The 12595-nt window shown below is 46.6% G+C and overlaps 1 protein-coding gene across 1 annotated transcript; it reads left to right on the top strand.

Moving 5' to 3' along the window:
- The first annotated feature begins 5669 nt into the window (after positions 1-5669).
- Positions 5670-12101, top strand: LOC309575351 (uncharacterized protein C10orf143 homolog). Its single transcript, XM_082285745.1, has 4 exons — positions 5670-5745; positions 8628-8768; positions 8899-8964; positions 10929-12101. Exons 1-4 carry the CDS (start codon positions 5677-5679, stop codon positions 10956-10958), a joined length of 306 nt encoding a protein of 101 aa, XP_082141871.1. The 5' UTR covers positions 5670-5676; the 3' UTR covers positions 10959-12101.
- Positions 12102-12595: the final 494 nt, after the last annotated feature.

The following is a 12595-nucleotide window of genomic DNA, read 5'->3' as shown; positions in this document are numbered from 1 at the left end:
CCGGTGACACGTGCCGCCCGTGTCACGTGGGCCGCGGTGCTCCGGGCCGGGCCGGGCCGGGCCTCCGGGACGTGCCCGGTGTGAGTGACCTCCGCCTCACAAAGGCTCTTCTGGCCTGATCCGTCCTTGCCAGCCAGCGAGAAAGGCGGTTTAATCCAGGTCTAATCACTGAGGTGACCTCTCAGTGATTTCCAGCTGTTGGAATGGCACATGTGGGATTGCCTTGTTCAGGGCGTGTTCCTACGGTCCCAGCCCAAGGGCAGGATAACAAAGCCTGGGAGGAGGATTCCCACTGATTCCCGCTGATGGTGGGCACAGGGGATGCAGGATGTACAGGCCACAGGGACGTACGGCACAACTGCCAGGGTAAGGAAGAACCTGATAAAAAGAACTGGCCAGCTGTGCTGGGTCAGCTCCCACTGGGAAAGAAGAAATCCAGAAGGAGCAGATGGCGACCGAACCCAAGAAACCTGCGACCCAAAAGCAGAGGAACACTGGGAACCAGCCTGAGAAGCCAGAGAACCATTAACGAGGAGACAGAACGCTGATTAATCAGGGAACTGCGTAGCTTGCAGCCAGTGAACGTTAGCACCCTGGTTTGGTGAATGTATAAACAGTGACAAGTTTTGGAGTCTGCGCTGGCTTTGGGATCTGCCACCCAGTCCCCCCTGTGTGCAGAGCTGGAAATAAATCCCATAACTCTGTGTGGGGATCGGGCTCCTCCACACCGGGAAAAGAGCCTGTTTGGGATAACGCTGCCAGGGATCCAGGGGCAGCCCCAGCTGCTCTGGGCACCCTGTGCCAGGGCCTGCCCACCCTCCCAGGGAACAATTCCTGCCCAATCTCCCATCCAGCCCTGCCCTCTGGCAGTGGGAAGCCATTCCCTGTGTCCTGTCCCTCCATGCCTTGTCCCCAGTCCCTCTCCAGCTCTCCTGGAGCCCCTTTAGGCCCCGCAAGGGGCTCTGAGCTCTCCCTGGAGCCTTCTCCTCTCCAGGCTGAACATTCCCAGCTCTCCCAGCCTGGCTCCAGGGCACTTCTGGAGCTTGTCCAGGTGCCCCTGGATGTCATCCCGTCCTTCAGAGTGGTCACTGCACCCCCAGCCTGGTGTCACCTGCTGAGGTGCCAGCGGTGCCTCAGTCCCCTTGTGTGTCCTCAATGTCACTGGTCCCAGTACAGCCCCTGGGGGACCCCACTGGTCACTGATGTCCATCAGCTCTCGGAGCCATTGACCCTCTGGAACTTCAGGCTGCTGCTCAGGATGACAAATTCCCGTTTTCCTTTGTGTTTGCCAGGATATTCCATGGAAAAGAACCCGAGATGTTGTCAAGGTGAAATGCGATTCTCACCCCCGGAGCTCGCTGCCCATAAATCTGGAACCAGGATTACGCCGGTGCTGGGAACGGCAGCGTGGATAAGAACAGCGAATACTTTATTTTGGTCTGTCCAATAATCCTCCTGATGCAGAAAGAGACAAAAAATTAATCCAAAACACTCTGATCTCTGTGCTGTTAAAAAGCCTGAAATTTTACTGTTCAGATAAATTTCATGTACAGTTTTGACACATTAATCAACGATGTTTTATCTGAATTCTCAAAAAGCAAATTAATGCAAAATAAGATATTAACATCTCCATTTATTGTCTTTTCCTATAGACTAAAACACTTCTGAAGAAAACAAAGAAAAATATATAAAACTATACATTTTCCATAAACACATTCTAGTTGATATAAATTGTGTGAGTGGAGAAAATAAAGTCTAATTCTGTTTTTTTCTCTGACATTTTAACCTGACAGAAACCCAGTGGAATAATCAGAAATTCCAGCCTTTAGGAAAAGCATATTTGGGGTTTTATCCCCTGTTTAGCTGAGTTTTGGAGCTTTTAAAAATTATTGTTCCTCTCTCACAAAGTGAGGAAAAACCGTGGGTTTTTTCCCCCATAAGATATTTGTTTTGAAGAAAATAATTTTGTTTCAATCCTGAATTCTTGTGTTACCAATGAGCCCCACAGTTTATTGCCAATTACCAATTGCCAATTATTACTACCAACTGCCCAGTTTTATTTTATATTCCAGCTCGTTATCAAATAAAATCCCACACGGAACAACATGGGAAACACCTGGCTGGGAGGAGCGGACAGCGAGCTGTGCCTTTAGTGAGGGAATTCCACAAAAAAATCTGTTTTCCAGTGGGAAATCCTTTTGCCTTTGGAGTTCCCCACCAGATTCATCCTTGCTGTGGACATCCCCACTGTATTAAAGCCAGGCTTCCATGGAAAAGGCTGGAATTCCTGCTGCCGCGGATGGATTCGCTCTTGGGTTTGGGATTTTTTTGCTGTGTTTCGGTGCCATTCCTGATGAGTTCCCAACAAACGGAGCTGGATTTTGGCTGTGGAGGAATTCAGCAGAGGGAATCCCAAGGGTCTGGCTCCAGGTATTATGGGATGGAGGGCTGGGCCCCTCCGTGCTGTCGGCCAAGGCTCAGTGCCACGGCTCCGCGCTGGGAATGAGGCGTGGGACAGATGGAACCCCTGGAAATAAATCTCTTCCTTCCGTGGCCGATGTCAACTCCAGCTCTGCCCCATAAATCAAACCCTCAGCCTTGAAAGAGGTTCACGAGACCTTTTCCAGGTTCCTTGGGAAGGGAGAGACGAGGATTGCTGTTCCAAATGGATAGCCCCACGGAGACGTGTGGGAGCTAAATCTGCCTCCCATCCGGCCGTATTTCTGGGATCCCATATGGAGCCTTGGCAGGAGCGTCCCAGGGAAGCTTCAAGGACTCGGGATTGAACAGGCAGTGGGACAAATTAACCTGGCACGTGCCCTGCTCACCTGGAGCTCCAAGGAGGTGGATGTGGAGCCCAGATCGGGGTGAAAAACCCCTGAGGGAAGAGGCTGGGTGGGTGCTGCTGACTGCTCCCAAATCCCACAGCCGTTTTCCAGTGGGTTTGCCAAAGAATCCTGTGGTGCCTTTGCATGTGCTAATTCCCACCTTTTAGTGCCCAGCTGGAGGACTGAAAGCAGGCTCCCTATGGACACAGGGTTAGTTTGTTACATTCCAGCTGGGAATTCCCTGAAATATCGATGTTTTAACCTAATTCCTGTTCTAGCCAGTCCCTGATCCCACAATTTCATGCGTGGCAGAAAAGTTACTGGTGCTTAGTGCTGTTAATATTATAAACAAAGACAGAACAGGAAAGAGACTGGAATTGCAGTTGGAAGTAGCTGGAAGTTGCTGAGTATTCAGGATATATCCAAGCTCTGTTTTGACCCAGAAATAGTATTTATTGCAGTGTAAAATAAAAAATAATAACTTCAGAATACACCAAGCAAGCTTTTTCTTATGTGGCTATGTCCTTTTTTATTCTGATATTATTATTCTGATATTATTATTCTGATATCAAAGTAGAATTGATATTAAATTAAATAATATAAATATTAATTAAATAATATAAATACTAATTAAATTTAAAAACAAAATGAAGAAAATAAATTAATTTTTTAAAAAATTTAGTGAAGAGCAGTGGGAAAGGGTTCTGGCAGGTCACCAGTTTTCCTGAGCTGTACACATGGAATAGAACAAAATACTGGGAAGTTTTACTAGGAAAACATGGAAATATGGATATTTTCCTCTGGAAAAACAGTAAAATGGAGGGCCTGGGTGAAATTCTAAAGACCTCATTCAGCTTTGGCCCCAAAAAAGAGAACAAACAGGTTTGTAATTATAATTAATGTAATGTAATTGTAATAAATGTAATTAATGTTGTAAATCCCAAGGCTGGCTCCCAGCACTCAGCAAGGAGTGCCAGGGCATGTGGGGAAGCTGTGAGGAGTTTGTGGCTCCTAAATCCTTTTATTCAGGGTAAACAGAACACAGGCAGACAAGTTTTATTCTGTGGGGGTGGCCAGACTCTGGAGCAGGGTGTGGGATCTCCATCCTTGGAAGAGGAGCTTCCCCTTGGGACACAATCCTGCTTCAGCAAGGGCTTGGGCTTGAGCGTCTCAAGAGGTTCCTTCCAACCCAAACAATTCTGAGAAGTTCCTCTCCTTTTAAATCACCTGGATCTCTGTGAAATGAGGGAGTTAACAGCAGAGAAAGGGTGCAGAAAAAGGAGGAAAAGCTGAGAGGAGAATGAGACTTGGGAGTCCTCACTTTCTCAGGATACAACACCAAAGCTAAAAATGGGATTTTGGGGTGGTACAAAGGAATTTCTCTGCAAATCCAGGGCAAAATATGTCAGATAAAAATTAGGAAAGTCCAGTTGATGGCCTGGAGGGAAACAAGCTCCCTCTGCCAGCCACAGCACATCCCTGTTCCCATCCTGGCGAGGGTCAGGGCTCACCTGGAGAAGACAAAGTGCATCCCTTGAACTGGAAATCTGGAGGCGTATCTACGTCAGCATCAGCCAGGCGCACAGCTGGCACCTGCAGGATGGGATCCCAGTGCTGGCACACTGGCATGGATGTGGCACAAAATGCCTGGGGTTTGTAGTGCATCCCGCCGTTCTAACCAGGAATATGCGCTGGGAAGCGTTCCACAGAGCTGTACTGGCAGGACACATGAGCAGGCTCTGGGGGAGAATTGGAAGGTGGCTTGGAAATAATTAAATAAATCTGATTTGATGTGACTGGGTTTGGGTTTGGTTCCAGCTCTGCAGTGACTTGGGATGTTCTGCAAACTGGATTACCCGGATTTTGGTTATTCTGCTATCAAGCATGGCAAGTGCTAAATGAAAAAAGAAAAACCAGAAGAATGTGTGGATTATCTTTTGTGACACACCCTCGGGCCCAGGGAATGTGACAGAGCATCTCCGGAAGTACAACTGGATCCCGAGTGAAGAGTGAGTTCCAGAAGGAACGAATGCCGGGAACAATCCGTGTTCTCCCCTGCAAAAGTGCTTGGTGCAGCAAAGCTGGGAAGACCAGCAGTGTTTTATTAGAGAGGGATGGAGCTTCTTCCCTGTGAAGAAAGGCTGGGATAGTTGGGATTGTTCACCTTGGAGAAGGATCCGGGGTGACCTCGTTGCGACCTTCTAGTGTGTGAAGGAGATGAGAACAGAGCTGGAGAAGGACTGGGGACAAGGCATGGAGGGACAGGACACAGGGAATGGCTTCCACTGCCAGAGGGCAGGGCTGGATGGGAGACTGGGAAGGAATTGTTCCCTGGGAGGGTGGGCAGGCCCTGGCACAGGGTGCCCAGAGCAGCTGGGGCTGCCCCTGGATCCCTGGCAGTGCCCAAGGCCAGGCTGGACAATGGGGCTGGGAGCAGCCTGGGACAGTGGGAGGTGTCCCTGCCATGGCAGGGCTGGCACTGGATGGGCTTTGGGGTCCCTTCCAAGTGTGGGTATTCCACGATCCAGGCGAGGCCGGGCTCAGCGCTGCGCGATGGATGCGGAGAGGCTGCGATGCCTCCTCCGTGTGTCCGCGTCCGAACCGGGGCTGGATTCCCAGGCGGATGCAGGGGGCGGCTCCCGGGGCGGTCCCGGGGCGGTTCCGGGGCGGGTCCCGGTTCTAGGGGCGGTTCCCGTTCTAGGGGCGGTTCCCGTTCTAGGGGCGGTTCCCGTTCTAGGGGCGGTTCCGGGGCGGTTCCCGTTCTAGGGGCGGTTCCGGGGCGGTTCCGGGGCGGGTCCCGGTTCTAGGGGCGGTTCCGGGGCGGTTCCGGGGCGGTGCCGGTGCCGCCATGGCCGCGGTGCCCGTGCGGGGCCGGCGCGGGGCGCTCGGGCCGGGGGGAGCCGGGGAGCCGGAATGCGTGAGTCGGGAACGGGAACGGGAACGGGAACGGGAACGGGATCGGGATCGGGATCGGGATCGGGAACGGGGACGGGATCGGGGACGGGATCGGGAACGGGAACCGGGCTGGGTCCCCTCGCCCCCCCGGCCGTGTCGCGACAGTCGCGGGTGGTGCCGGCTCGGGAGCGCCGGGAGCGGGCACGGCCGGGGCGGGGATTGAGCTCAACAGGCTTTGGGGTTTTTCTCTTTTTTTCCGCTTTTTTCCATGGTTTCTTTTTCCGGATTTTCTCTCCCCCGTTTTCTTTTTCCCCGTTTTCCTTTTTATTTTTTTATTTCTCTATTCCTTTTCCCTTTTCCTTTTGAATTTTTCGTTTCCCCCCTTTTTCTTTTCTTCTTTTTCCTTCATTCCTTTTTAATTTTTTCTTTTTCCTTTCCTTTTTCCGTTCCTTTTTCCGTTCCTTTCCCCCCCCTTTTTTTTTTCTTTTCCCTTTCTTGTTTCCCTTTTTTCCCCCCTTTTTGTTCCTTTTTTCTTTTTCCTTTTTTTATTTTTTTTTCCTTTTTTTCTGGCTGAAACCCTCTTTATCAGGCAGCCTCCCTAATTCCATCTATTTCTGCTCTCCTGGCTCCAAGATGACAGAGAGGAATCAGAATCCCAGACTGGTTTGGGTTGGAAAGTTGGATTTCAAGGCATTTGGATTTAGAGGAGAATCAGATTTTCAAGGCCAGAGCTCCCAGTGTGCCTTGGTTTGGACTGATCTTGGGGCAGAGTTTCCATGTGGATCTGCATGGATCTCACGCTCCCTCTGCTTTCCCAAATAGAACCATCTTTCCAGAGGGAGCAGGGCCCTAAAAGTAAGGAGCAACTCCACAGGGCCATCATTCCATGGGGAATCCAAGGAAAGCTGGGCTGTGTGGAAACCTGTGTTAGACCTTTGGGACAGGGCTGATGGAACCCCAAACAGGAGGCAGCCTGGCTTTAAAAACGGGGTAAAAAAGCAGAAACTACATTGCAAGAACATACTAAACTCAGAGGAAATCTTTAAAACTTTACCAGAAATACCCCAACAAACAACCAGAACTTTTCCTCCAGCTCCTTCCTCTGGCATTTGGGTTGGTTGGTCCGTGGAGCTGGGTTTTGCAGCAGTGTGATTTCATCTGTGAGGTCTTTATCCTGTCAGCATTGGTGAAAAAAAGTGGGATTTTCCAGGATTTCGCAGCTGGACAAGAAAGTGAGAGTGACTTCCCTGCAGGGGGATCTGTTTCCTGCCTGGTGCTGGTCTCCAGCTCATTTCCCGGCTGGATGGAGCAGATCATTCCCTAAGGAAAGCAATCCCTGCTTGCCTTTGGAACAGGAGCCCACTGATCCTTATCAGTCACAGGCTCCCTGCACGATGTTCCCTGCACAGGCAGGGTTGATGCACTGATTGCTTCTTCCCTAAGAGACAATTCCAGAGACTGAACTCTTCCTGGAGCAAGGAGCTCTCCCAGGTTGCCTTGGCATTGGTGTGATGAGTTTGTCTCCTCCATGTGCTGAGTTCCTGACACTGATGCCAAGGACACCAAGCACCTTAAACCCCCCAAAACAATACCTGGAGTTTCTTTTTAATCAGCCAAATTCCTTCTGATGTGTGGCATCCAGTCATTTTTCCCTGTTCCCCCTCATCTCACGCATCTTCCTGGTTTTCTGCGGCACCACTTTGCCGTTCCCTGGAATGAAGGAGTTTTCCAGCAGCAAAGGCAGGAGGATGTTTTCCCAGGGGAGGCAATCCCTCCCTGGAGGGCCTCCTCAGACCTTTATCCCATTATTCCCCTCCTTACTACAATACCTATTTCACTTTTGGATTCCCTTCCCATGCTGATATCCTGCCTGCCTTCCTGGTGATCCCATCTCAGCTGTTTCCCACCAAGATTCCTGGTGTATTGATCCATTTTTGGTTCTTCATTACTTATTCCAACTTTAAATTTAGTTTCTGTGCTTCAGTACTCTGTTAGTCCTGTGCCAGCACATCTTTTTCCTGGGAAATCACGTGCTAGAGAAAGAGATGGAATATTGGGATTCCTTAAACAAAGTTTGTTTGGGAAAAAATGTTCCAGGTGTGTGTGTGTCTCTTTGGGATTCAGGCCCTAAACCTGTGTCAGTTTTCTAATTCCCATTATTGTGTTAATTTGCTGCTACAATTCCAAGGAGCCCTGGGATTTGGGTCGTCCTCCCTTCCATGGGCAGTCACAAGCCAGGGATCTTTTTCTGGAGGTTTCCAGTCGTTGTTTTCCATGGATTTGCAGCTTAACCTTCCCAGTTCCCAACGTGGTGCTCAGAGCAGTATTTCTGGGAATCCCTGGTCTTGTGAGGGATCACGCAGCACTGTGAGGACTCAGCTCAGCCCTTTGGTTCCCAGGACATCCAAACATCGCTTGGTCCTGGGCAGAGCTCAGGGCAGAGCTTCAGGAGTGGGATGTGAGTGGATTATGTAGCACTGGAAAGCTGGGAAGAGGTGCCAGTGTTCAGGGAAAGGTACAAAACCCTTCTCAAAGGATGCTCCCATCCTGCCTGACTTGGCTGCAGGCTTCTCCTTCTGTTTCCTGGATGTAATGACTCTTTCCACACAACTCCCCTGCTCTGCTCCTTTGCTAAGCACCATCCCAACTCCTGCTCTAATGGAGGCTGAAGGATGCCTTTTCCCAGTGGGAATTTGTGGAACTGAGGCACAGAGGGGTGTGAGATAAAGAATTCCCTGCTCTCCCAGCGTGAGGTGCAGTGGGAAATCCAAAATCTTCGGGTCCTGCCCTAATACCTCATTGTTCACTTGGTGTTCTTCCCAATGGATGTGAGATCCTTGGGAGGAAAATGCTGAAAATTTGGGCCCTGTGCATCAATGTAAATACTGCTTTTGGTGCTTCCAGAAGCGGGTGTGCAGACTGATGGACACCATCCCACGGGAGGCTGGTGCCCAGCTCATGGATTGTGCCATGGATCTGGATTCCAGGCAGAAATTCCTCCCTGACTCTGCTCCCTGGGCTGCAAAGACAAAGCAGAATTCCATGGTAAGTTCCCACTGTCCATGTGTTTGTTACAAGATCACTTTTGAAATACATTTTATAATAAAGCTGCAGATAATTGCCCTCTTTTTTTTTTTTTTTTTTTGATGGATTTGTGTCTGGTTTTGTTCCTCAGATTTTGGAAAATCATGGGAGCAAAGGCACTTCCCAGCCATGTCCAAGATGTGTTGCTGGAGAATCTGTAAGTGTGGCAATTTGCTTTTTGGGACAAAAAAGACTGGGACTTGTTCTTCAGAATTAGATCATAAACCACAAAATTAACACCCCCCACAATTGCATTGCTCAGGAATAAAGCATGGAAATTTGTAAAAAAGGAGATGAATTTAGCATTTCAGCAGAGCACAAATTAATGTTTCCAGCAGCAGCTGGAAAATCTGGAGACTCTCAACACATTTTTCACAATTTCCCTCTAAAAAGCAGAATTTGGGAAGTAACTGAAGCAAACAATAACACAACACTTCCTATACTCCAATTTTAGTTGTCCTTGGTATACTGGATCATAACAAAATACTCAGGAATTGCATTCTATCTCCTATTTTTTTTTCTGTAATTGGATATTTCCTTTTTAAGCAGTAACTACAGCCCAAAAATACTGCTCCTTGCAGAGCCACAGTGAGAAGAGGTGTGAGGAAATGCTGGATATTCATAGCAAAATCTCTGATTTATGGAACTAAAGGCAAAATTCCCATCAGGAGCTGTGGCTGAACAGACATTGATTGTGTTAATTAATTTTGGTCATCTTTAAAGTTAAAGTGGGAACCAGACCCAGGGCTGACTGTGGGAATATGGAAACCACTCTGTGTGGGTCACCAGTTGGAATTTCCCACACATCTCTTCTGCAGAACATCTCAGGGATTAAAACCCAAAAAAGAAAGGAATATTTGGGGATTAAATCCCAAACTGGCACACGAGGAAGTTCTGTAGCATTCCAGAATTACAGGGACAGCAGAGTCCATAAAATTCTTCTGTGTCAGTGACCACTTCCTGTGGAGTTATCAAGACTGGGTACAAATATCACCACTCCAAATAATAATGGAATAAAATAACACCATTTCAGCCTGACAGGTTTTTAATGGGTCTGATCATGAACTGGAGATAAAAACTGCAGGAGGTACCATTCACCTCTTCCAGAACATTTATCTGTGGAAGGTCAGGACTGTTTGGGACCTGTTCTTGTCACCTCTAAGTGCTTTTCAGTGGCATCTGGAAGGAACAAGGAAAACAACTGGAATCTCAAAATTAAAGATTTTTCATAATTTGAGTGCTCAGTGCTTTTAATACAGAAACTCAGGGTAGGACAACAAAAATCTGGAGGCCTTGTAGAGCTTCTCACTAAACTTCTCCCTTAATTAATTTCAGATTGTGGAGTTGAAATGGAAAATGCTTTGCTCAAATCAAGTTTTTCAATTTGTTTTTGATTTTAAATATGTTTCTGCCTGGCTTTCATTGTGGTCTCTTCAAACAAGCAGTTATTTTGGCCAGGAATGTAACAGATAATAAAAAGAAATACATTTGGTAGGAGGTATAATAGTAAATTATCTTCTTAAAATAATAAAAGTAAGGAAGAAGGAATAATCAAGTGGTGTTAATTAGAGGGAAACCAGGTTGGATTTGGGGCAGGAAGAACATCACCATCACTGGGGAGATTTTTCTGTTACCTGATAATTTAAGGATTTTTTTGGTTCTGAAAGTACGACTGAGAGTTCTTTAAACAGAGACAGCAAATAGAAAATGAATATAAAACCAGACAAAAATATAAATAAACAATATAAATATAGAAAATAGATATAAACAAATGCAGACTCGAGTTTAAAATAAAAGTGCCACCCAAAGGGTAAATTCCTGTTCTATCCTTAAAACCTTTAAACATTTAATGGGAGAAGAGAAGAAGGTGTTCAAGAATGATGCCAAAATTGTCTCAGTTGTGTTCTCTAGGGGTCTATTTTAACTTCATGTGCAAAACTAATTTCATCATTCAGTCATGGTCAAATCAGTCTCTTTATATCCAGGTTTTTTAGGTGTCCACTAATCCCTGGAGAAAAAAATATAAAGAGGAATATTTGTGGTGCTACTTAGCAATTTAAAATAAAATTTGAAAATGAAGACTGAGCTCCTTTGTACTGACCTGGAATTTTGTCATTGCAGGGCCACTTCAGCCACATCCTGGGCTTCTAGAGCTGCAGAGGAGGCCGAGGAGCAGCTCTGCTTTGCTGCTGCAGTGCTGAGGATGCAGCTGGCTCCTGGATGCTGCACCGCCCTGCTGCCACTCAGGGCACAATTATCTGCAATGTTACACCTGCTCAAAGTGCTCCTGCTCCTCGGGTAGCTCAGGATTTGTCTAAAAGGGACAAGAAATGGTTGGTTTCATTTTTAGGTAGCTCAGGATCTGTTTAAAAAGGACAAGAAAAGGCTGATTTAATGTTTTAGACTGGTTCAGTTGAGCTGGCCTTGGGCCCAGGCTTCACCTGGGACTGGGCCAGAGGTTGTGTTGTTTCCAAAGGTTTTCCCAGCAGTCCTGACTCCCTTGGAATATGCTCCTTTGGAAAATGCTCCTTGTACAGGGCCACAGGCAGGAATGGGAGGACACAAATTTTAGTTTTTAAGTGGCTTTGCAGCTGTGAAGGCCAGGAAAAATCCCATTGAAGCTTACATTTAAATCCCAAAAAAATCTGTTTAAAAAGGCTTGACCTCATCATCCAGCAGGCTTTTATTGGCACAAATCTAATGACAGGTTAATTAACCTCTTAAAGGTTAATTTTGGGGGTTATCAGGCTGCGAAATCCTCAGGCAAAGGATTTTTGCAGCCCTAGAATCCTTCCCCTGTTGTGTGTGGAGTTGCAGTTAGCACTGAGTTGAGCTTTTATAAATCAGCTGGGCTGGAAACAAATTGGAGTTTAATTGTCTGCTCCAGGGAAGGCTTTTAATAGTGATATTTTTTTAAATAGATGTGTTTGTACTTTATTTTGTGATTTTCCAGGATCATAAAGCTGGCACAGGCTGGGACAGTGAATATTCCTTTAAAGCAGATTTGTGTCAAATCTGCAGTGGAACCACAGAATTATTTTTGTATGCCTTGCAGAACTCTGAAATTTTGTTTTCTTGATGAAAAAAGATATAATCTTTCTATTTCCTACTGCTGGGGTTTGTACACAGAATAAGCAGAGTGATGCTTTATTTACCTGTACATAGACAGAAAGGCCCCTGGCCTGGTTTTAATTCAGGTTAAAAGGATCTAATTGTTATTTTTAACTTTGTATTTTGTAAATTGTTCCTTACAAAAGCAGAAGCATTAAACACCACTTGGGCTGCAGCATGGAATTGTCTGGTTGTGTTATTCCGTGAGTGATTTCTGAGGACACTGAGGAATAAAGGTAAATCAAACCTCTGAGAGGGTAAGAAGGATATTATTTATGTCATGTAAAATCTTTGTAGTAGGTTTAGTTGCTTAATTTGATGGTAATTACAGGCCCGTTTGGCATCTTGACTGCCAAAAAAAGATGGAAAATCAAAATATTGGGATACGTGGGGTTTAAAGGCAACCTGGATCTGACAAGCCAAGACTTACATGTTGAAATGAATACAGTTAATATATTTAAATTTATTTTTGTTTCTTTTAAATATTATAATTTATTGAGTAGATTTAAAATCCATGGTGTTTATGTCTAAATTAGTTGCTTAAAACCTCAGCAGCTCTCCTGGGAGCGTGATGTGATACCCTGTGTTAGCAGATTCATAGTCACACATAAATAACTCTGGGTTTGCCTTGATTACTGCCTCTAATTATCAAATTAACACTCACACTGGGCATCTTC

The sequence above is a fragment of the Coloeus monedula genome (assembly GCF_965178545.1).
Source record: "Coloeus monedula genome assembly, chromosome: 8".
In the NCBI taxonomy this organism is placed as follows: Eukaryota; Metazoa; Chordata; class Aves; order Passeriformes; family Corvidae; genus Coloeus; species Coloeus monedula.
Note: the sequence above shows the minus strand (reverse complement) of the source record. Positions and strands in the feature narration are given on the sequence as shown.